Raw genomic sequence first — 23,523 nt, 5'->3', positions numbered from 1 at the left:
ACATACACCCGCGGCAAGGCGTAACTTACCATTAAGAAATTTCTAGCGAAAACGTGTTCCATCACTCATTGTAACGGTACTTATTGCGGTAATGAAATTTTTCCTTTAAGTTTTAACGAAGTGATCTCTGACTTACACAAATATAAAATATTAAAAAAAAAATAATTTCTGTCAAAAAAGTAAAAGTAAACCAGAACTAAAAAAAATGTTAGAAAGTGTTTGGGAGGAGGAAGTTTCAAGCAGTGTTTTGGAGAAACTTGTTGGGTCAATGCCTGCTCGTATCGAAGCTGTAATATTCGCTAGAGGTGGACCGACGCCATATTAGATTTCCCGTTATTGTTTTCGAATATGTTGTAATTCCATTTTCAATTGAAACAAAAAATGTTGCTAAGTTATTACAAGGATTAGTAATAATGAAATCAAAGACTTGTGTGCAAATAAAAAAAAGTTGTCTCAATTTAATTTTACAAATGGGCCATATTAAAGTCAACAGTTAAACAAATATATTCGAGCCATCTATATATTCCCCGTATTCTATTAAATCCATAAAAAAGTTACCCAAAGAACGAAAAAATTTAAGATAGTGAAAAAATATCAAGTGGTAAGTTACGCTTGGCCGCGGGTGTATGTATATTTCTGGCCTAATAATGAAAATAGAAATATTTATCAACGAAAATGGTTTTATTGTTTTTCAAAATATTTTCCATCAACATTTATACACTTTTGCATGCGCTCAAACCAATTTTCGAAGCACTTTTTCCACACCGATTGAGACACCAAAACATGGTTTTTGAATGCTTCAACAGCATCTTCTGGCGACGAAAATCGTTGACCACGCATTATTTTCTTGATGTGTGGGAATAAAAAGAAGTCATTGGGTGCCAAGTCAGGGCTGTACGTCGGATGATTGCTCAAGCGGAAGAGGCGCTACATGACCAGTTTTGACGAAGAAACAGGCGACCATTTGCTTCGAAGTGCTTCTTCCACGAACAACTTTCGTTGGATTTGGCTCGTCTTGGAAGACCCACACGGTCGATTGCTGTTTTGTTTCGGGCTCATACGCACAGATCCATGATTCGTCACTTGTGACAATCTTATAAACGTCTTTTGAAGCACTGCGATCGTATTTTTTCAGCATTTCTTTACACCAATCCACACGAGCCTTTTTTTGAGCGATTGGCAAATTGTGCGGGATCCAACGAGAACAAACCTTTTTTACGGCCAGGTGTTCTTGTAATATCGAATGTATGCTGGTGGGAGAAATGCATAGGCATGCCTCTATCTGAAGGTATGTTACATGACGGTCTTGCATTATCAGTTCACGTACGGCATCGGCTGTTTTTGGACGACCTTCGCGGAATTCGTCTTTGAGCGAGCGTCGGCCATGATTGAATTCGTTGTACCAGTTTTTCACAGTGCTATAGGATGGTGCTTCGTAGCCATACAAAGATTTTAGTTCATCAATGCACTGTTGCCGTGATAATCCACGCACCAAAATGTTCACGAGTTAATTCCATTTTTTGGCCGAGATGAATTTTTTAATTCCCTGTAAATAAAACAATTCACGATTAAATGACAAAACGTTCTGAGTGATGTTATGCTAAAAAATGTCAAACTTTCCAATGGAAATGTCGGATTGCTCCTGGAAACACTTAGTGTTGCCTAGGCCAGAAATATATATAGCAGTCTCCATATGGCCAATGATATCGATGTCGTCGGCGTACGCCAGCAGTTGTACACTCTTTTAGAAGATTTTACCTTCTTTTTTCAGATCTGCAGCTTTTCTTTTCTTCAGGAGTAGATTGAAAAAGTCGCACTATAAGAAATTGCCTTTTTTGAAACCTCGTTTGCTATCGAACGGTTCAGGCAGGTGCTTGCCGAACCTGACGGAGCTTTTGGTATTGCTCAACGTCAGTTTACACAGCTGTATTAGTTTTGCGGGGATACGTCATAGTGGCAAAAGGAAAGCTCCTCTTCGTGCTGTTAAAAGCAGCTTTAAAAAAAAGGTAGTGTGTATCGATTTTTTTTCACGTGTATTTTCCAAGATTTAGCGCATAGTGAATATCTGGTCAGTTGTTGACTTTTTCTACCTACTACCAAATCATAAAAAAAATGCTTCGATGAAGAGCTGTAACAAAAAGTCGTGAGGCCGGGAGTAAGAGAAATAGCAATTTATCAAAAATTATCACAATGTTCTATTAAATATATAGCAAGTGTGTATTTTTCACAAAGACAAACAAACAAAAAATATTATTAAAAATATATAGAATATATAAACTCAGAGTAAAAAACCCACACAGCCCCAAGTTTTCTTATCTTTCATTGTTAAAAGCGTCTTTTAAGTATATTTTTTATAATATATTTTTTTTTATAATATTTTTCTTTATAATGTCTGCCTTTTATTATTATTTTTTTATTATATGTTAACCAATCATGTTATAATGCATAACTTTTCTGCAAGTTACGAGCTTTTGTTTTACAATTTTTTTGTTCAAATATCATGCCACTCTTAACCACTGTGCAGCAAGAAGAAAGTACTTACCTTTACCCCTGTTTGCTGTTTCAACACATTTATGTTACACTCTTTTTCTCTCGTTTACATGCTCTCAGCAAAAGCAGAAACACAAATTAAAAACAATACCAACAACGAACGTTAGCTTTGTTTTGCTACTTTTGATTTCACGAGTGTCAATGTCATGGTCAGCACTCAGATCACCGCTAACGCTGCGGCAGCTGCCAGTTACTGCTTGTTGTTGCGGACGCTAGTGCGAGACGTGTTTTAGCAGCTTAAAAAGCATCCGCTTATTCGCTTAATTTGTATGCACAGCTTGATTAAAAATGTCTTATGTATTTGTGTGCTCGAGTGTTCGTAAATGTCAGCTTTCATTCTAAATCTAGTTTGATTTTTATATAAAAATTCTTACATTAAGGAGTGTTAAACCTGTCTATGCATAATTCGTGCAAAAGTTCTTACTGTTCGGACTTCTTAATGTGTTGGCCTTGAGGCTGGTGATTTTTCTTTGAGGAATCATTAACCATGTTGAGTGAATTCTTATATTTATCCAGATATTAATGTATATTCGCATTTATTTATGCATACATATTATCTTATTTACTTATTCCTTTTATCGCAATGTACATATCTGCCGTTGAGCACATTTGTCTGTCACATGTAGGATCTCATCGATCTTGCGACCAACCTAAAAACCATTTGGCCGTTCGCAATTTACCATTAACATTATCATAAAAGATAATTACTACGCAACGGACGGTCTACTGGCGACAAATTACGCAAATGGCTTCGCAAATATACATATAAGTAGGCATGCATACAGGGTGGGCCAACTGTTACGTGAGTTTATAATGGAGAGAGCGCTTGATAGTGCTCATTAAGCATTACAAAAACGTGGACTGAAATTCATTTCATGTGCCATTTGTATGTTCGTGCTTAATTAGCGTTAGATGCGCCATTTTGGTACACTATCGTTAGTTCTTTAAGGGTTTCAATAGGTTCACAGGTTTCAAAAAATCGAATTTTTTATTGCCTTAATTAATTTCTAACACAACTCTAGAAAATTGTCCAAATTCAAGTTAATCCGTGTAATAGTTTCGACGATACAGCCTTGAGCACTTGCGGCTAGATCGGCTAGGTGCGCCCTCTTTAAATGCGTATTTCTCGAAACTGTGTTTTTGAAATCCGTTGGCAAGATTTCTCGAGAACTGCTCAATCGATCTTCAATAAAGTTTACACAGGTCTTTGAGATACAATTCTTAAAGAGTTGGACGAAGAATTTTTTTCGATTACAACTATTTGAAAAAAATGTCGTGAAATTTTCATTTTTTTTAATGTCTGCCAAAAATCCAATTTTCAGTTTTTTCCTACGTTCAAGTTCTAACTTAAGGTTTTAACTAAAACCCGTTTTTTCACTTTAGATGATCATGTAAGGTGTTATCCTGCGGACGCGGGCGAATCTTTTTTCCGACGGGTCACCGGAAATGACTTCGCAATGGCCGAGTTTAAAATATGTTTTTCCAAAAATTTCAGAATTTTTTGTTAATAGTGTATGTTTTTAAAAATTGTAATAAAATATTTGATTTTTTATATGTGAAAAAATTGTTGAAAAAAGGCTATTTTTTACCTGAGGCAAACCATGTAACCCCTTAAATCTTTATCTCGTTGTGTTCAAACCATTTGTGGCCGTCAATGAGACTATTTATCTTTATACATATATCCGTTATGCTTTTTGCATATAGACATTCAGGGTTTGGAACCTTGGAAGACCTGAATTCCAAGTGTTCTTAGTCGAGTTTGTGATAGAGCTGGGTAATCGAAAAAAGTGTAAAACTATTGCAAATATTGGTATAGGATATTCCCATTTTTAACACATAATCTTCAAATGGCCAATGCCCGGTAGCTGTAAGTCTGTAAATACTTTTCCTGAATTGGATAAGCCATTAATTTTTGTCTTGCCTTATTTTGGCCATAACTGCTTTGATATCTTGTATTTGGTTATAGATTTCCATTTGTTCTGAACTATTGTAATGTTGAAATTGTGTATTGAGCTCGCTCTTGATTGTTCGTAGTAGGATGGCATTATCTCTGCCTCGGATATGTCTAAAGATGTTGTTGAAATTGTGTATTGAGCTCGTTCTTGATTGTTCGTAGTAGGACGGCATTATCTCTGCCTCGGATACGTCTAAAGAAGTTTTTCGTGTACACTTTAGACTGCGCTAACGCCTCAGTGTTTTCGTTGCCGAAAATGTTCCTATGAAAGGGAACCGAAATTATGGACAACTGGAGTTGATCTGCTGGTGAGCTTAAGCCTTTCCTACATTTTTTGACTACGTTAGAATCCTTTTTTGGCGATGAGTGGTTTAGTAGAACTCCACAGATCTGCTCTACGTCTAGCACTTCCGCTTGGAAGATGACTCTCACCTCGGTATGTAAACGTTGAAAAGAAAACCACCTTTCTTTAGAATAAATTTTGACTCTTTTTTGTATCTAACAGCAATAAAGTTGCTGCCTTTTTTGCCATCCTGAAAATTTTACAATTTTTACTGGTTATTGACCAACTCGGGTAGTAAGCGATGATTTCGGCACAGTTTCGGCACAGTTTGGACTTGAGTTTATCAAGTACTCAAGCTGGTATATGGATTTTTAAATAATTTCACAAAAAGAAATAAGGAGATGGAGATCTGGAGGTTTGGATGACCTGCAAGTGCCAGCTCTATCAGGCGATAAATTATTTTTGTTGCAAAGAAAAGAGTTTGATTCGAATGTGGAATGGCTGGTGTCCAGAATCTTGCATACCATCTTACGCAACCACAATGAGCCAATATCCATAGATATTAATTTCCACTCATTATTTCTTTTTGTTTTTGGATCATCGAATAGCCTTTCAGGGATTTCAAATCGATTTTCTGCCCAAAGCAAAAATAGCCCAGTGGCTCAAAAGAATTATTAGCAAAAATCAGCAAGTAAAGGCTCACTAATTTGCTGCGATGCTTCTAAGTGATGCAATTCAAGATTAGAGTCGTCGACTCTGCCCAATTCAGCCGCTTTGTATAAGAAAAATATCTTCATGCTAGATAAATGAACATAAAAGTTGGGCACCCTGTACGTAGCTGGTAAATAAGGAAGATAGTATTAAGTAGAATATAAGGCACACGAATTCAGAGAACACGCCCAAATATCAATTATAACAGCTTAATTAAAGTTGAACCTGTGACATAACGCAACAAAAATGCGTACAAACAACTAATGGAAATGAGAACGAAGCTCCAAATTAGATACATAAATTTGGTATAAAGTACATATACCTACATCTATATAAGTTTTATATTAATAAATGTGCTAAATTTACAACTTCTATGAAATATGAGAAGTATTTTTATAGGCTTGATATTTGACTTTTGTTCTGGCTTAGCAATAAGAAGCTGTTGATAAATAATATGTGGGGAAATCTACATATTCACTGACGTATCAAAGGGTGAAACAGGAAGAGGAGCGTGGTTTTTCTGTAAAATTAAGTTCTGCTAAGTCTGCATATCCAAACGGAAAGCTTTCTGTTTATTTTACGAAATGTTGTTAATATGAAGCGGTATTTCCAGAAGCATACCCTCAGTTTCTTCCTCTTTTCGGGTTTCATTCATCGCATCAGATTCTGAGAAAGTTTCGCGGTTTCCACATTTCACATTTTCCCTAATTTTTTAACCGATTGCTGAAACACAATACGAAATCTAGCGAATATGAATGCTGCTTAAACTTCAACTAAACCTTGCGGTGAATTTTCTAATTGTTTTGCTGCATGTCATTTGCGCGTTTTAATTACATAGGCCAGGCGTATAGCTCATGCGGTCCGACTGTTGGGCGAACGAAATAGTTGTTCGTGACCAACTTGCAGAATTTTGCAATTACAATAATCCGTCATACATGTGCATACAAATGTCAAAACAATGGCGAATTCGCAGTAGTCATTCTGTGATTTGACTAGCGGATGAAGCTTACAGGGTGCTCGCATATGTGTGCGTCAGCACCCACATAAATACAAATGCCCGTATGCAATTAAGTTTAATGCCACACAAAATTTCCTGCCCCCACTGGTTTGTGGTAGCACAGTGTGCACAATAATTATACATTTGCCGTTTCATTTACAATGACTTAGAGTAAACGACTATGTACGGACACTAATGTGCCACATGCATGCATGGAATTATTGATTAACTCAACGTTGAATGACAAGGAAATTTCGAAATAAAGCAGTCAAATACATAGTTTTTGCGTTCTGCTTCAGCACAGCTAGAATTAATATGCAAATTTCAGAACTATAAAGCAATATAGAAGACAGAATATCGTATAAAATATGCTTAAATATTTATCTTATTTGCTCATAATGTCATAATGTCAAAATGAAGTTTCGCATACAAATGCATATGTATGTTGAGTGATGAAATATTTCCCATACTCCCTTAAAGCGTGAGTTTAGTGTATTGACATTCCATACTTGAGAAGCCTATGTAACTCAAATCTTTTCGAACTTAAAAGCATTACGAAAAAATTACACAAAATTAGTAATTTTTCTTTCCATAAAAGTCCCTACTAATATTATATTAGGTTGTCAAAAAAGTCTTGCGGTATTTTCGCTAGTTGGCGCTGAAAGCGCATAGTTCTAGTTTAATTCGTCGCATCGGGTCATGCTATACCTTTTTGGAAAGCTCATTTGACGCGCTAACACGTGTTGATTGTCGTTTCTTTTAAGTCGTTCGTGAGTTATAGCGTCGCAAACATGGAGCAAAATAAAGAGAAAATACGGCATACATTACAGTACTACTACGATAAAGGCAGAAATGCATCTCAAGCCGCCAATAAAATTTGTGCAGTTTCCATTTCCACCGCACAGCGATGGTTTCAACGTTTCCGTTCTGGTGTAGAGGTGGTCGAAGATGCGCCACACTCCGGAAGGCCTGTCGTCGAAAATTGCGATAAAATCGCTGAATTGGTCGAAAGAGACCGGCATAGTAGCAGCCGTAGCATCGGTCAAGAGCTGGGCATAAGTCATCAAAAATTCATTTCAATTTCAAAAAAAAAAAAATTCAATTAAAATACCGCAAGACTTTTTTGACAATCCATTATTAGGGGCTCGGAACTTGCCTCAAAATAACACAATCTAATACATATGTACATATATACATTAGAGCTGGTCGAGCCCGGTTTTCGACCTATTTTCTCTTGGGCAAAGTTGTTCAAAATTATCCGCAGAATAAAGAAGAAGACGTAGTTTCCTAAACACGTGATTTTTTAATTTTTTTGGCGCCTTGCAAATTCACCAGCTCTAATATATGTACATATACAAATAGTTTTCATATGCAAATGAGTTCAGCTGACAAATATGCAAATCCCAACTACAAAATTGATGCTTTATGAGGGTTTTTATTGGATCATAACTGTGTTGTCCATATTTTCCAAGCTTCATAAGTACGTAATTTTTGTTTTTGTTCTTGTTCCAATATAACTGTCATCAACAGCAATACATATGGCTGACACTCTCGCAATCAAACCCAGTAATCTTGAGTACCAGCTAATGGTAGTCATACAAGTGTAAATGTAAGACTATTAAGCCAGACGATTTTTAAGGAGTCCATTTATGAATGACTCCCCAACATTCCAACCGAAGTTGATGAACAAAGTGGACGTCCAAAATAAGTTGTTATGGACGAAAATATTTAAAAGTTCAAGGTTTCAAGTTTTGGAGTTCTTTATTGGGTTTGTGATAGAGCTGGAAACTCACAGAAAGTGTTAAACTATTTCTTTATTCACTTCAAGTTTGCATCTGCGGGAAATATTGTGATAGGCTATTCCCAATGCCTCGTTATGGTAGCTGTAAGTATAATTTTGCCTGATGTCAATATTGACCGCAGTTGATGAGGTGTTGGAAATTCCGTCTGACCGTGAGCGGAGAGAAGACTCCACCCTGCGAAATCCCTATTTAATTTTTCTTAACTCAATGTTCTGCCCTCGAAATTGTACAAATGATTGCCCTACCGTTCATATAGGTCATAGTCCACCCCTTCAGGGCTGGAGGGAGCGTGGATTATTCGATGTCCTCTAGTAGCTTGTATGATTGACTACGTCAAAGGCTTGGCCAAATCCAATGGTGCGTGTATCGTCCTCTCGCAGGGTGTTTTCTGATTTAGACCACGAACTATTTGGGTGTTTATGCCGTAAGTGCTGTGCACTTTTCGGAAGTCTGTTAGACTCAGGTGTTTAACAAGGCCTTAAGTGTCTCCAGTATTGGGGAAAGAAGAGTTATCGGACTATAAGACTCTCCATGGTTGCTAAATTTCCCAGGTTTCAGAAGCGGAACAAATCATCCGATTAGGTATGTTAGCATTAACATATTGATTCCGTCTGTGGCAATGGTTTTGGATAAGAATGGCATCACTCAACTTCCTTATCGGTGAAAGTAAGTGGCTCGTAGTCTCTTGACATCTTGCACAGCACAGTTAAATTGAAGGGTGCAAATGTGAACCGTCGGCTAAAATAGCTCACGCACTTCTTTGCCTGCTTTTAGTTTTCAATATTTCAAAAAATTGTACTCTTACTTTGCAAAAAAATAAAGTAACTTTTCAATTAGAGCGAATAGAATAAACTGTTCCCTTTATTACTTCAACGCGTGTTTTCTCATAAAATATTTAAATACTAGCTTTTTACACGCGGCTTCGCCCGCAGTGGAGCCATTAAATAAGTATGAGAGATAAAGGGTAAGGGTATAATAATAGAAATGAGTCATTATGATAACTAAATTTTATTGCTTGGCTGAGATCAGCAATTTTTAAAAATTACTACAGACAATGAAGTTTCAACACCTTAAAATATGCGTCTTACCTTTCGTACCTGAAGAGGCGTTTCAGCTGCTCTCAAAACTCTTTGTCGCTCTGCTTGTTGTTGTCTTCTTAGCTCTGCGTGAGCCGAAGTTTCTAGATTTCGTGCAACTTTTGCGGCACGGGCCTGCGATGAATTTTTGATTTGAATTTTGCGATTTTTTGACAAATAATTTTTTTATCTTTCGTAAAAATTTTTTTTTTTTAATATAAAAAACCCTATATTACTTGTAATACCTTCAAGAGTATACGTACAAAGTTTCATGATGATCGGTTAAGTAGTTTTTGCGTGAAAGCGTAACAAACAAACTTACATTCGCATTTAATGGGTTGTCAAAAAAGTCTTGCGGTATTTTCGCTAGTTGGCGCTGAAAGCGCGTGGTTCTAGTTTTTCCCAAATTTGCATATTCCAAACAATAGACATTTTTTTCTTATTTTTGTAAAATTGAAATTTAATAAAAAATTATTCTGGTAGTAAATTGCAAGCTCTATAAAAAAAATGTTATTAAAAAAATTTTTTTTTCAGTTTTCAGTCTGTTTTTTGTTCGAAAAATAAAAATTGTTTAAAATGACATATGGATAATTATAATTTGGCGTTCTTCGTCAACTGCTTAAGTGATTTCTACAAGTGGCTTAGCATTACAACGATATTTTCTTGAATTCTTAGTCACGGCAGGCAGCATTGGTTGTATGCCTCAGCGCGCAATAGTCAAGGCAACAACTAACGGTGCCAAAAGCTGACATTAAAACTTGAAAATTAAGAATTTTTCGCTGCAGGCAGGCAACGACCAAAAGCTCCAAATGTACGGTACATTAAGTTTTCGGTTAGTTGTTATTGAAAGTGTAAAACAATAAAAAAACATTAGCGAACCGCTTGTGCATTAAGAACATGCGCGTTGCTGAAAATTCGCAAAGAATTTTGTTGTACAGATATTTTTGCCGACTGACTGCTATGTTGTTGGCTTTGACCGAGTTTTTAGCAATTTTCTGGTTGCAACGCTGACAGCGACAGCGCTAACAGTACGCGCCCCTGCTTGTAGTTTTTGTGCTTCGGTGTCTGCTTCTGGCTACCTGCATGCTGCTCGTGGTTTATTGGATTTTTTGTTGATTTTACCTTGTCTTAGCATGCCAACTTAACGTTTGGCTAAATTGTGACTATTTTTTTTTGGCATAAAGTTATTGACTCAGGTTGCAGGTACGAGCCGGTCGATTTTCGTGGTCGTTGAATTGAGTTTTATTACTAAATAAAAATTTTTGTGAGAATTTCATTCGCAAAGTCAACCTCTGCATCGATTGCCTAAATATAGGTGGTCCAAATCAATGAACTCCCGCAGAGCTTAACTTATCGAATCAAGATTTTTGAATGCTTTGTTCTTTTATCTTAATTGCAAGTATTACAAATTTTTTGGTAATTAGTGTTTAACAAACCGCGAATCATTCTTATCTTACTAGCGTTTTCTTAGTATTGACGACTTTGAGCTTAAACACAATAATCATAAGAGTGTTTAACACCAAGCGTGCCGAATTGTGTATGCGCCTAAATACAGTAAATTTAGTTGTAGACAGATAATCAGGGTCGGTTTAGAACGGAAACTTGTTCTCAGTTGAAATATTAAAAAAAAATCAATAACCGTGGCAGTTGGGTTGCTGCACTCAGAAAAAAATAAAGAATAGAATTTCAAAATTTTATCTTTTATTAATTTAGAATTATCAAAATATTATCAAAATATTTTCTAATATCTGTTTTTACGAATTTTTTGATTTTTTTCTTGATTGCATCAAATATTTCATAAAGTTGTGTTTTTTGTGAGTTTTCAATTTTTTTAAATAGTATCCGTTTTTTGAAAATTTGTAAAATTTTATTTTAACTGCATTAAAAATTTTTTAAAAATATCCATTTTTCAAGGATTTTCAATATATTGTGTACTATTGGTTTTTTTCAATTTTGAATTTTTTGATTTGACGGTATTAAGTATTGTTTTTAAAACATCTTTTTTTGAAGAATTTTCAAAATATGTCGAAATATTTGTTTTTTGATAAGTTTGAAATTGACGGTTTTAAATATTTGTTTTTGTGAAGTTTTATCCTTTTTTGAGAGTTTGAAAAATATATTGCAATATCTGTTATATGAAAATTTTGAATCTGACTCTTTTTGGAAATTTTTAAAAACATTCGTTTTTTGAAGAATTTTCATAATATTTTGTAATATTTGTTTATTGATAATTTAATTTTTTTGTTTTGACGGTATTAAACGTTGTTTTTAAAACATCCGTTTTTTGAGAATTTCAACAATATATTGTAATATCCGTTATTTGAAAATTTTGAATTTGACTGTGTTAAATATTTTTTAGAAATACCGGTATATTTGAAATTTTCAAAATTTTTTTATATTTGTTGTTGAATATTTTAAAATAAATACTTTATAAAATTGTTTTTTTTTTTGAATTTTTAAAATATTTTGTAATATCCGTTTTTCGAAAATTTTGAATTGTTTACTTTCACACATTTGTTACTTTCACTGTATTAAAAACACCCGGGTTTTGAGAATTTTGGAGTATCTATTTTTGAATATTTTAAATTTTTTATGCTGAATATAAAATGATTTATAAAATAGGTTTTTTCCGAATTTTCAAAATTTGTTTACAGGGGTCTGTTTTATGAAATATTTATTTAATACCAGTTATTGTATGTTATTAGAATTTGCGCAGGGGCTTATAACACGTCTGGTTTAGTCATGTTATTGGCAATATTAACCTTGTTATTTGGGTCATAATTATGTGAACGGATCATCTCACTTCGTACTTGACTACAAACCGTTTTAGGTTAAAATTTGTCCATTATGCTGCATTTGGTTTAATTTTAATGCCCTTCCGCAATTCTAGGAAGTTGTACAAAGCTTAATTAAAACTTGTAACACCAATGAAGTACCTTTTACTTAAATGTTTTTTTAAGATTTGTTGTATCGCCAGTTTTTCATTACGTTCAAAATTTATTCGATAATGTTTGTACTTAAATTGCGAGCCACTATAGTTTTGCTAGCGTTTTCTCAATATTTACGGCATTAAGCTGAAAATACAATAATTCTATAAGCAACTAACACCAAGCGAGTCTAATTTGGTGTCAGCCAGAATGCGTTTTAGTTGAAAACGCGTAATCAAGGCCAGTTTAGAACCAAAAACCTGTTCTCACAGTTAAAAGTGAATTGAAAATAATCAAAATTTGGTTGGAGTTGTAGCTGCCGAAAGTACAAATTGTTGATTGCATAACTTCAATCTTTTTTCATATTAAATTTTTGTTTTTAAAACTTTTGTAACTTTGCTATCATCATGACTTTCAATTTTGATTTTTTTAATCTATTTTTGAAATCATTGACCAATTCTTTACGCTTTTTGAAAATTTGAAAGTTAATTTTATCGAGTTACTCTAAGCCTAAATTGTATTGTCTTAAATTCTCGATTTATTTTCCTGAGCTTTGTTTTTGACTACAAAATAGCTTCAGATCGCAGATCGGACTACTAGTACTATATGAAAAATTATTTTATTTGAAGAGATATTTTCATCAAATTTTGTTCAAATAAAGGCAAAAATATCTGGAGTTTTTTCAGATGGGGCCGAAATATATATACATATATGTATATGTACTAATGTGCCCAAAAAATAAGGTGACATTTGAATTTAAACTGCGCGCGTCGAAGGATTTGAAGAATTATTTTTTTTTTTAGGTTGGTAGTACTGTGAGTCACATTTATGTCAAATTTCATGTCAAAATATTCATTAGTGTTTGAGATACGTGTCGTTTTGTGAGCTGCTAAAAGTGAGTTTTTCGTTTTTTGCGATGTCGAAATTTGTTGAGCAAAGAATTTGCATTAAATTTTGTTTACGGAATCAATTTTCTGCTGCGGATACGTTGAGGATGGTGCAGAAAGCCTTTGGTGATGAGGCTATGTCTAAAAAAAATGTTTACAAGTTGTATAGTGAATTCCAAGCCGGCCGTGAACGTGTCGAAGACAAAGAGCGTCCAGGGCGACCATCAACCTCAACCGACGAAGCTCACGTTCCATAAATCAAAGATTTGGTGTTAAAAAACCGTCAATTAACAATTAGAGACCTTGCTGATGAAGTTGGCATATCGAAAGTCTCAGCCAATACCATTTTGAAGGATGTTTCGGGCCTCAAGCGCGTCAAATCTCGACTGGTACCGAAAACATTGAATTTTTTGGAAAAAAGGCGTCGCGTTGAAGTGCTTTCCGACTACCAGGGTGTCATGAAACGTATTGTAACTGGCGATGAGACTTGGATCTATGCTTACGACCCCGAAACAACCGATCAATCGAGCGAATATCGTGCCAAAAGAGAGCCGAGACCAAAAAATCGCGCCAAAGTCGCTCAAAAATCAAGGTCATGTTGACTGTTTTCTTCGATTATCGTGGTGTTGTGCATTATGAATTCCTTCCAACCGGTCAAACAGTCAACAAGGAATATTATTTGAACATTATGCGTCGTTTGCGTAACGCTATCCGCCTAAAAATGCCGGAATTGTGGAAAGACAATTCTTGGTTTTTACACCACGATAATGCACCATCCCATACTGCCCTCGTAATTCGTGATCATTTCGCCAAAAACTCAACCCATATCGTTCCACAACCACCGTATTTACCTGATCTGGGCGTGCGACTTTTGGCTGTTCTTACCAAGCTCAAAAGACCGCTCCGGGGACACCGTTTTTATACGATAGAGGAGACTCAAGCCGCAGCGAAGACGAAACTGAAGGCCATCCCGGAAAGTGACTACAACCAGTGTTTCGAAGATTGGAAAATCCGTTGTCATAAGTCCATTGCATCGGGAGGGGATTACTTTGAAGGGGATGAAATTGATTTGGAAGAATAAATAAAGAATTTTCAAAATAAATACAATGTCACCTTATATATATTCACAGCAGATATGTATATGATCGGTGTGACCAGCTGTCACGCTGCGAACTAGTTCCTTAGTTTCCAGGTTATCGCTCTCAAATATCGGGCATGTCTTTTTTTTACCCAAGAAACTGCTCATTTGTCAGAACCGCGTATGTCGAACCACTTTAGCATATACATAGCTGCCATATAAAACGAACGAGATCAGAATTATTTTATTTGAAAATATATTTTTTTTGAAAATATATTTTTTTTGAAAATATATTTTTTTTGAAATTTGGCAAGATTTATTGTCCTGGCAAATTTTACAGATCGGATGTATGGCAAAATTTTTTATTTGACCAGATCTCTTCACGAAACTTGTGAGGAAAATATTTGAAGAAATTTGGCAGATCGGACTACTAGTACTTATATAAAAAATTATTTTATTTGAAGAGATATTTTCACCAAATTTTGTTTAAATAAAGGCAAAAATATCTGGAGTTTTTTCAGATGGGGCCGAAATATATATACTATATATATATATATATATATATATATATATATGTGTATATATATATATGTATATATAATTGTTGCTTAATACAATATAAATATATACAAGTATATGCTTTTATGCTACAAAATCATTTGTCGACGTTATTATGGCTTCGAAGTTAAGGTGTTTTCTTGTTTTTGTAATTTTCGTAAGCGGTGTGCTCGGAATGCAATGACATTTCAAGTGTTTTATAATATTTAAAGTATTTATTACAAGATTTCTGCTTAATACAAATGGCAAAAAAAAAAATCAAATAAAAAAGTAAACAAGTAAGGAAGGGCTAAGTTCGGGTGTCACCGAACATTTTATACTCTCGCATGATAAAGTGATAATCGAGATTTCATTATACGTCATTTACATATTTTTCAAATACCGTATTTTTGTAAAGCTTTATTCCGCTATCATCATTGGTTCCTAATGTATATACTCGTATTATACAGAGAAGGCATCAGATGGAATTCAAAATAGCGTTATATTGGAAGAAGGCGTGGTTGTGAACCGATTTCACCCATATTTCTTATGTCATCAGGGTGTTAAGAAAATATTATATACCGAATTTCATTGGAAATCTGTCTAGTAGGTTCCTGAGATATGGTTTTTTTGGTCCATAAGTGAGCGAGGCCATGCCCATTTTCAATTTTTAAAAACGCCTGGGTGCAGCTTCCTTCTGCCATTTCTTCCGTAAAATTTAGTGTTTCTGACGTTTGTTGTTAGTCGGTTAACGCACTTTTAGTGATTTTCAACATAACCTTTGTATGGGAGGTGGGGGAGGTTATTATCCGATTTCTTCCATTTTTGAACTGTATATGGAAATGCCTGAAAGAAACGACTCTATAGAACATAGCTATAGTAGTTTCCGAGATATGTAAAAAAAACTTAGTAGGGGGCGGGGCCACGCCTACTTTTCCAAAAAAATTACGTCCAAATATGCCCCTCCCTAATGCGATCCTTAGTGCTAAATATCACTTTAATATCTTTATTTATGGCTTGGTTATGACCCTTTATAGGTTTTCGGTTTCCGCCATTTTGTGGGCGTGGCAGTGGGCCGATTTTGCCCATCTTAGAACCTAACCTTCTTATGGAGCCAAGGAATACGTGTACCAAGTTTCATCATGATATCTCAACTTTTACTCAAGTTACAGCTTGCACGGACGGACGGACGGACAGACGGACGGACGGACAGACAGACATCCGGATTTCGACTCTGCTCGTCACCCTGATCACTTTGGTATATATAACCCTATATCTGACTCTTTTAGTTTTAGGACTTACAAACAACCGTTATGTGAACAAAACTATAATACTCTCCTTAGCAAGATTGTTGCGAGAGTATAAAAATGCAAGACGGTTCATTCACTTTAAATGCGTTGGCTTAACGAAAAACAAACAACTTCTTCAGTGGCCATTGAACGTATTACAAACTAAGTTGGGCAGCGAAGAAGGAAGTAAACAAAAATTAAAATAGAAAATTTTTTTTTTTTTTTTAATGACGGTAATTTTATATGATTTTTTTATTTAATTATTTTTTGTACTTTTTTTAATATAACTTTTAACTTCTTAGTTCAAATGCCGCCATTCTTCTGCATTCCGCGCAAGAAAAATGCAAGCAAACAAAACACTCACATACCAGGAAGTAGCTACCTACTCACAAATGTATGTGTTCAGTAGATGCTTAAGTGTGTTTGTTGTTTTTATCGGGCTTAAGTATCTAGCTGATTGCTGTAAATGGTGATTATAAGAATTTGTATCTATTTTTATGAATTTTTTTGTTGTCATTTATGAAAAATGAGTGTGACTTCAATAGAGTGATTATCTAGACAAACATTTCCTGTCTCAAGTGGCGTCTTACAATTCTCTATATGTAGATTTTGATTTCTTTTATAATATTTTATTTTATTTTGCTTTGCCTTTTTGCTTTAAAAGTGTTAAATACAAATGACTTGCTGAAGGCGGGTGTACTTAATGAACTGCCATTGTGGCTATTGTGGATTTCCCACCGAATCAAGCAACCGCATTAAATTCTATAAAACTGCTGAGCATTCAAGCAGCGATAAATTAAAATAATTACAAAACACCGCCTTGTTGCCAATTGTATTGTTGTATGTATTTAGGCTTATCTTTTTGACAACTCAAATCAAAGTCTGTTGTAAACAATTAAAATGTAAGTTTAAATCATAAGAATTCCAAATACCGTAATTGTCATTCGTTGCAAATTTAAATACATGAATTACAAATAATCATAACGTGCTCGTAATGTCATGATGAAGTCATGAACTCTGCCTGATTACTTACTATGTGCTTTGTTATTAAGATAAGTAAGAGAATGAGATAAATACAAGCTAGGGGAGCTAAGAGAGGTGAAGAGTGAGAGTTTTGTAAACCATACAAAATAAACTTTGCCATTTACTCACGCTGCCAATCAAGTTATTCACTTCTTCCAAGAAAAAGTCGATGCACGATTGGTATCAACGAAAACACACTCAATTGCACACATTTATTTTAGTATTTGGATGGTATTTGGTGGAATTATTTTAAAATTTAAGTGCATACCAGCAATCTAAGGACCACTCTCCGCCAACAGATAAACATTATATCTGAATGCTTCTTCTTTATTTGCGTGGACACTGCTTACGCGGTTATAGCCGAGTTTACAACAGCGCGCCAATCGATTTTCCTTTTCTCTGTTTGGTGCCAATTGGAGATTCCAAGTGTAATCATGTCCTACTCCACCTGGTTTTTCCAATGGAGTGGAATAAAGCCTCTTCCTCCGATCGCCTGGCAGGTACTGCGTCGAATACTTTCAGAGCTGGAGTGTTTTTATACATTCGGACCCATCAGATGTTGTCATCGTCCAAGCCTCAGCACCATATAGCAGGACGGGAATAATGAGTGACTTTGTTCGTCGAATTTTACACCCTTATAGATAAAGGGTTAAGAAGCTCGAATTATTTTCTCAAGCAGTAGATTGAAGAAGGCACACGATAGCGAGTCGCCTCAGCTTACACAGTCGTATTAGTTTTCCGTGAATGCCAAATTCAGACATCACGGCATAAAGGCTTTGAAATCGATGAAGAGGTGGTGCGTGTCGATCATCTTTTTACTGGTCTTTTCCAATGCTGAATATCTGGTCAGTTGTTGATTTTCCAGACTTAAAAGCCGCACTGATAAGGTCCAATCAGTATATTGACGGTGCGCTTAAATCTTTCACACAATACGTACACCTTACCCTGTATAAAATTTATAACAGTCATTTCTATAATTCTCAGCGAGAATTACAATTTTTTATAAATAAACGATCTTCCTTTGAAGCATAGCTAATTTTTCTAATGAATATCCAGCAGAAAATATATTTTGATTTAATAGCTTTCAGACCTTTAATCATAGCTTTTTAAGTTAAAATAACCCTTGGCCATTTTCATAACAATTATTTAGTTATAACATATTTTAGAACACTATAGTATGCAACGCTACAAAATTAAGGTTAGATTAGGCTAAGATGTTGATCCTAACAGGAATCTCACTTGAACAGCTTAGGACACTGCTCAAAAACACCCATATAATAGAACATGAGATCTTTACAAATCGACAAATTTGTTGACACGGCTAATTTCCGTTTCGGTTATGTCTTCTGGTTCGCCGAAGGCTAGACTGCTGAGATGTTTCAATTTCAGGCAGAACAATGGAGTAGAAATTGCTTGGATGTTTCTACTTCACATTACTTCATACAACTTTGACAACCTACGTCCGACGAGACCAAACTTAGTCAATAAAAATGCATAATATTTCTGATTATAATATATTTTCTATCGTTTGTAAAATTAGATATTTGTTGACAAAATTATGAAAATATTGTATACTTTTTTCTTTTTCTATCGAACAGTTTTTCTATATTCCTATTCAGGAATCTGGTTCGTGTATTGAATAACTTCAATTGTAATAATTCTGTTATTCCTTCGTAACTACCAAAGCAATTTACGGGTGTCTTATATTATTTGCGATCGGAAATCGTAAAATACTTTTTCTCGAAGATAAAACATGTTTCCTAATATTCAAAAAACTTTTCGCATTGAGGTAATTTCTTTCAATATATTTTATTGCATAAGCAAAAAGCAGGTATACAAATGTTATACTGCGCTAATTTATCAATATTTTTTTTAGATCTCTCAGTTTAGCATGTCTGATTTTCAATATTTTACAAAAAGCTCACTTTAGTTTTCTTGACATAGTTGCTTATTGTTGCATAGTGTAATAATTGTAATTATTTGCAAACGAAATTGTTTATTGAGTAATTATTATAATTGCTTGAGCAACAATTTAATATTACATTATACGATTCTTGAATTTAATAAATACTCGAACCATCAAATTGGGCGTAACATGCGTGAATTCACGGTCGCCCTTCAGATGTTCACCTCGATTTGTTTTAGTGAGAGTGGACTTTAGAGTTGTCAGAATTTATTAATAAAATCAGATTCTCTGACCTGTTTCTTCGATTTGGATCAGCAAACAGCGAAAAGCTGCGAGTTTAATTTTTTACTTTGAAATCATCAAATAAGCAGAATCTACCGCTTGAAAATGTAACAACTGATTTTCTTCACTCATATCATTTACCTTTCGCCAACGATGTGCTCTGACATAAACATTGACAATATACTGCTCATCATCATATTCACCATTATTTTCGTTACGACTTGTTAATTTTTCTCAATGTCTCAGCCCTAACCGAACTAATCGCTTGACAGTCTTTCAGAAAATCTGAAATAATGATAGCATATTTCGACAAAGATTCAGAGAACATTCGATGGCTCCCTGACTTAAGCAAGTAGTATTCATATCTGCTCTAAATTCCCTGTTTCTCAAGATATGTGCCAATCGATCGATTTTGTTTGTTTAGATAGGTCGAAACTTTTTGACTAAGTTTATTTAAAAGCGGGGCTCCTTGCAGGGAGGCGCTGCAAATCTTCACACGAAGAATTTCGCAGTCCTCTCTTTTTGGGGAAGAACTATTTTATTTTCAAGCTCTCGAAACTGGAACTCCTGAAGAGGAGCGTTTGCTGCGAATGCAGGACCAATAACGAAATCTACCTTTTCTTTGACGGATAAAAAGTTGAAATAGGAACAGGAGCGGGCTTCTGGTGACTTCAAACTACAAAATCATTACCCATCAGCCTTTAAAACCGAAGTTATTGGCATAACAGAAGATGCCAAGTAGACTGCTGCCTTAACCAGCAAGTAAAAATTATACTCTTAGCAGGTAACTCGGTTAATATCATCTGGGTACTCAGACATGTAAAAATAGAAGGAAGAAGGCTGCCTTTTCGGCCAAGTTGGCCCGCTCGGGTGTAACTGGCAATACAATTCCCTTAAGCTGTTCCAGACCATTCAACTTCTTCAAGCAATGAACTCTAGAAGAACACCTCAGGTATTGGAACACTAGCAACAGGCTAGGCATTAGGCATACCACAAAGTTACTTTGGGGTAATGTTGATGGTGGACAGCCCAAAAAACTTCCACTTCTTCAGATAAAGGGAACTCAGTAATTTTGTAGGGGTCGTCACAGAGCACCTACGCTTAAAAACCCACCATCAGAAAATGGAAGGTTGAATGCGGGGGAATCAGAGTCCCTGCTGATGGAACATTAACTTTGCGAATACCGAGCTTTCAACCGGTTGAGACGGGATATACTAACTTACGAGACATTGGGATGATGGGGTGAGAAAAATCACGCTCTTTTTAATCAATCATTAGTGCAAGACTCACGTCGATCTTTCAACCTCGATGCGGGTAATGTGAATATTACGAACACGATTAATGGTCTTCATATCCTAACGATTTGAGTGATTATTGTCTATTGCGCCGTTCAGTCGGTTCATACATCACCCTTAGCGTTACAGCATCAGCTGTGTCCTGATATAACCTCTATTAAAATAAATAAATTTTCCAAATAAAACAAATTTCCAAAAAGCATAACGTCTTTTGTTTATTAGTTTAACAATTATGTTTAATTTGTATGTAAAATTATGATTTTAAATAACTTAAAACTATATTTACATTATCATTATAATATAATTGTTATTGCGAATGGTGATGACGTAGTCGATAAATGTTTGCGAATAACATGAGTGCAGCAATAAATTACATGTAATGATGCACTATTAAATAAAGATAAATTATCATATAGTAATGATAAATGTGTGAAATAAGTATGTAGAAGGAGCTTAGACAGCAAAAACTCTTCTAAAATAAAGATATATGACTCGAATGGAATTAGCAGTTCCTATGGAACTTAATTAAAGAACGTCTACAGTTAATTTATTTTGTATATGAGATGGTGTTTTGAAACACCATCCGCTCGATGGCACCGCTTACGGTATAAAGCTCACGTACGCCCCTGATTTATGATCGCCCACATGCACTGACGGCATAACAGCCAAAAGTTCCCAAAAAAGCTTCCCTTCCTATTCACTTAACCATAGCTATGTCATAGTTGGCTAACTCTTTGGCGCAGCTGCGCGATATTCCGGATTTTTTAACCAATCCTCCTTGATGAGGTCAGCACCTTTCTCGCCTATCATAATGACCGGCGCATTGGTATTGCCGCTACTGATTGTCGGCATAATACTGGCATCGATTACACGCAGTCCACGCACGCCGTAAACACGCAACCGTGGATCGACCACCGCTTCCGGATCCCAAGCCGGTCCCATTTTGGCAGTGCCGCAAGGATGATAAATCGTCATAGAGATCGTACGCGCTTGGCACTCCAAGTACTCGTCCGAGTATATTTTGTATTTCTTGCAATTTGGCATTGGTCGTTGGTGTACGCGCGAACCAAACTGTTTGAAGACTTTGGCGTTTGCTACACGTAGCGCAATCTTTGCTCCTTCCACCAGAGTTTTGACATCGAAAGGATCATCGAAATAGTTAGCGTTAATAAGCGGATAGTGGAAAGGATTTGAGGAACTCAGACGCACCCAACCACGTGAGCGTGGACGCAACAGTAATGGCATGATCGTCCAGGTGTCTTTGTTGGCAATCGGTTTAAAAACTTCCTGGTAGAGTGACTCTTTAAGACCTAATACTTGTTTTACGCGTGCGCCATTGTCCGAATTAATTGAGGCCGGTGCCATATGAAATTGTATATCAGGCCAATCGATAGAGCTGTTCGAGTAAGGTGTGTGCACAAAGGCCAATCCCTCAACACCACCGAGCGTTGTCATCGGTCCACGTTCTCGCAGCACATACTGCATGGTGAGTGCCGTGGGATTGAAGCGATCTTGTATTATAGCAACAGGTTTGTCAACCAAAAACGAAAGACCACCCATACCAACGTGATCCTGCAGATTCTCGCCAACCGGCAAGTCCTGCAACACGCGTATGCCATGTTTCTCCAGATGCGCCTTTGGTCCAATGCCCGATAGCATCATTATCTGTGGTGTATTGATGGCACCAGCCGACAAAATGATCTCACGTCTGGCGCGTATGCGAAATATCTTGCCGTTCTTAACAAACTCCACAGTATGAGCGCGCATAGTGCTTGGCTCTATGATTACTTTGGTGACATGCGAGTTCATGGTGAGATGAAAATTCTTGCGCAATCTAATTGGACGTAAGAAAGCCTTTGCCGTGCTGCAGCGCGAGCCACGACGAATAGTGCCCTGTGCAATCATAAAACCAGCCTGCTTCTCACCATTGATGTCACGATTCTCATAACCAATCTCGCGTCCCGCTTCCACGAAAGCGGCAACCAATGGTGAGTGCCAAGGTGATTCCTGCACCGTCATTAGACCACCGCGTCCATGATAAGGGTTGTTAGCTAGGTAGGGGTTACGATTATCTTCCGATTTCTTGAAGTAATGCAGCACATTACTATACCCCCAACCGGTGTTACCTAGCGATTCCCAATGATCATAGTCATGTCGATTGCCACGCACATACAGCATATAGTTGAGCACACTCGAGCCGCCGAGCACCTTACCGCGCGGCCAATTGCACTGATTATTTTTCATGCCAAGGCAGGCTTTGTTCGATGGCTGTGTCTTATACTGCCAGTCAAGTTTGCTCAGCTGCAGGTAAGCGGCCAATGAGGGCACATCCGATATCTCATTTTCATCTGGACCCGCTTCGATGAGTAGCACCTTCCATTTACGCATTTCCGTGAGTCGATTGGCCACAACCGCTCCGGCCGAACCAGCGCCCACCACAATGAAATCATACTCGGGATACAGATTCAGTTGATCGATGGGTCGCGCCTCTGGATCGACGCTATCGTAACGGTAGTATGTAATGGCGGCGAGCAGTAACGGTATAAGCCAAAGGCCGGTGGTGACTACGCCGAACGTAGATTTTATCACAGTCGTTATGAAAAGTAGATTGAGTACCATTGTCTTTGGATATCGAATGCTGTGCAGTACTTTGATTTCGATGAGTTGATTTTATTGCTTTATTTGTTTTTGGCGTGTTGAGTAGTACTTTGAATAGCTGTTATCACGCTATGAATCTTTGCAGCAACTTTTTCCGCTTGCTCATTGTAAAAGGTGCTGTGATGCCGACGATACGAAGTCCGACGGCGTTCTGTAAATACAAAAAAAAAAACAACAAATAAAGTTTTTATGCTTAAACAAATATAAAAAGCTCGTGAAATAATTATGCAAAACTTTAATGAATTATTTTGATTTCATTAAATATTTA

At 36.2% G+C, this 23,523-nt stretch overlaps 1 protein-coding gene across 1 annotated transcript; it reads right to left on the bottom strand.

Annotated features, from left to right (window-relative positions):
• Positions 1-21,323: 21,323 nt before the first annotated feature.
• On the bottom strand, positions 21,324-23,216 carry LOC120775720 (glucose dehydrogenase [FAD, quinone]-like). Its single transcript, XM_040106031.1, has one exon. It carries the CDS (start codon positions 23,214-23,216, stop codon positions 21,324-21,326), a length of 1,893 nt encoding a protein of 630 aa, XP_039961965.1.
• Between the last annotated feature and the right edge of the window lie 307 nt (positions 23,217-23,523).

The sequence above is a fragment of the Bactrocera tryoni genome, chromosome 4 (assembly GCF_016617805.1).
Source record: "Bactrocera tryoni isolate S06 chromosome 4, CSIRO_BtryS06_freeze2, whole genome shotgun sequence".
NCBI lineage: Eukaryota > Metazoa > Arthropoda > Insecta > Diptera > Tephritidae > Bactrocera > Bactrocera tryoni.
The sequence above is the reverse complement of the archived record's forward strand: the minus strand, read 5'-3'. Positions and strand labels throughout refer to the sequence as shown.

Excerpts from the sequence above, each read along its gene's own strand:
- LOC120775720 (XM_040106031.1), bottom strand. The coding sequence starts at position 23,216 with ATGGTACTCAATCTACTTTTCATAACGACTGTGATAAAATCTACGTTC.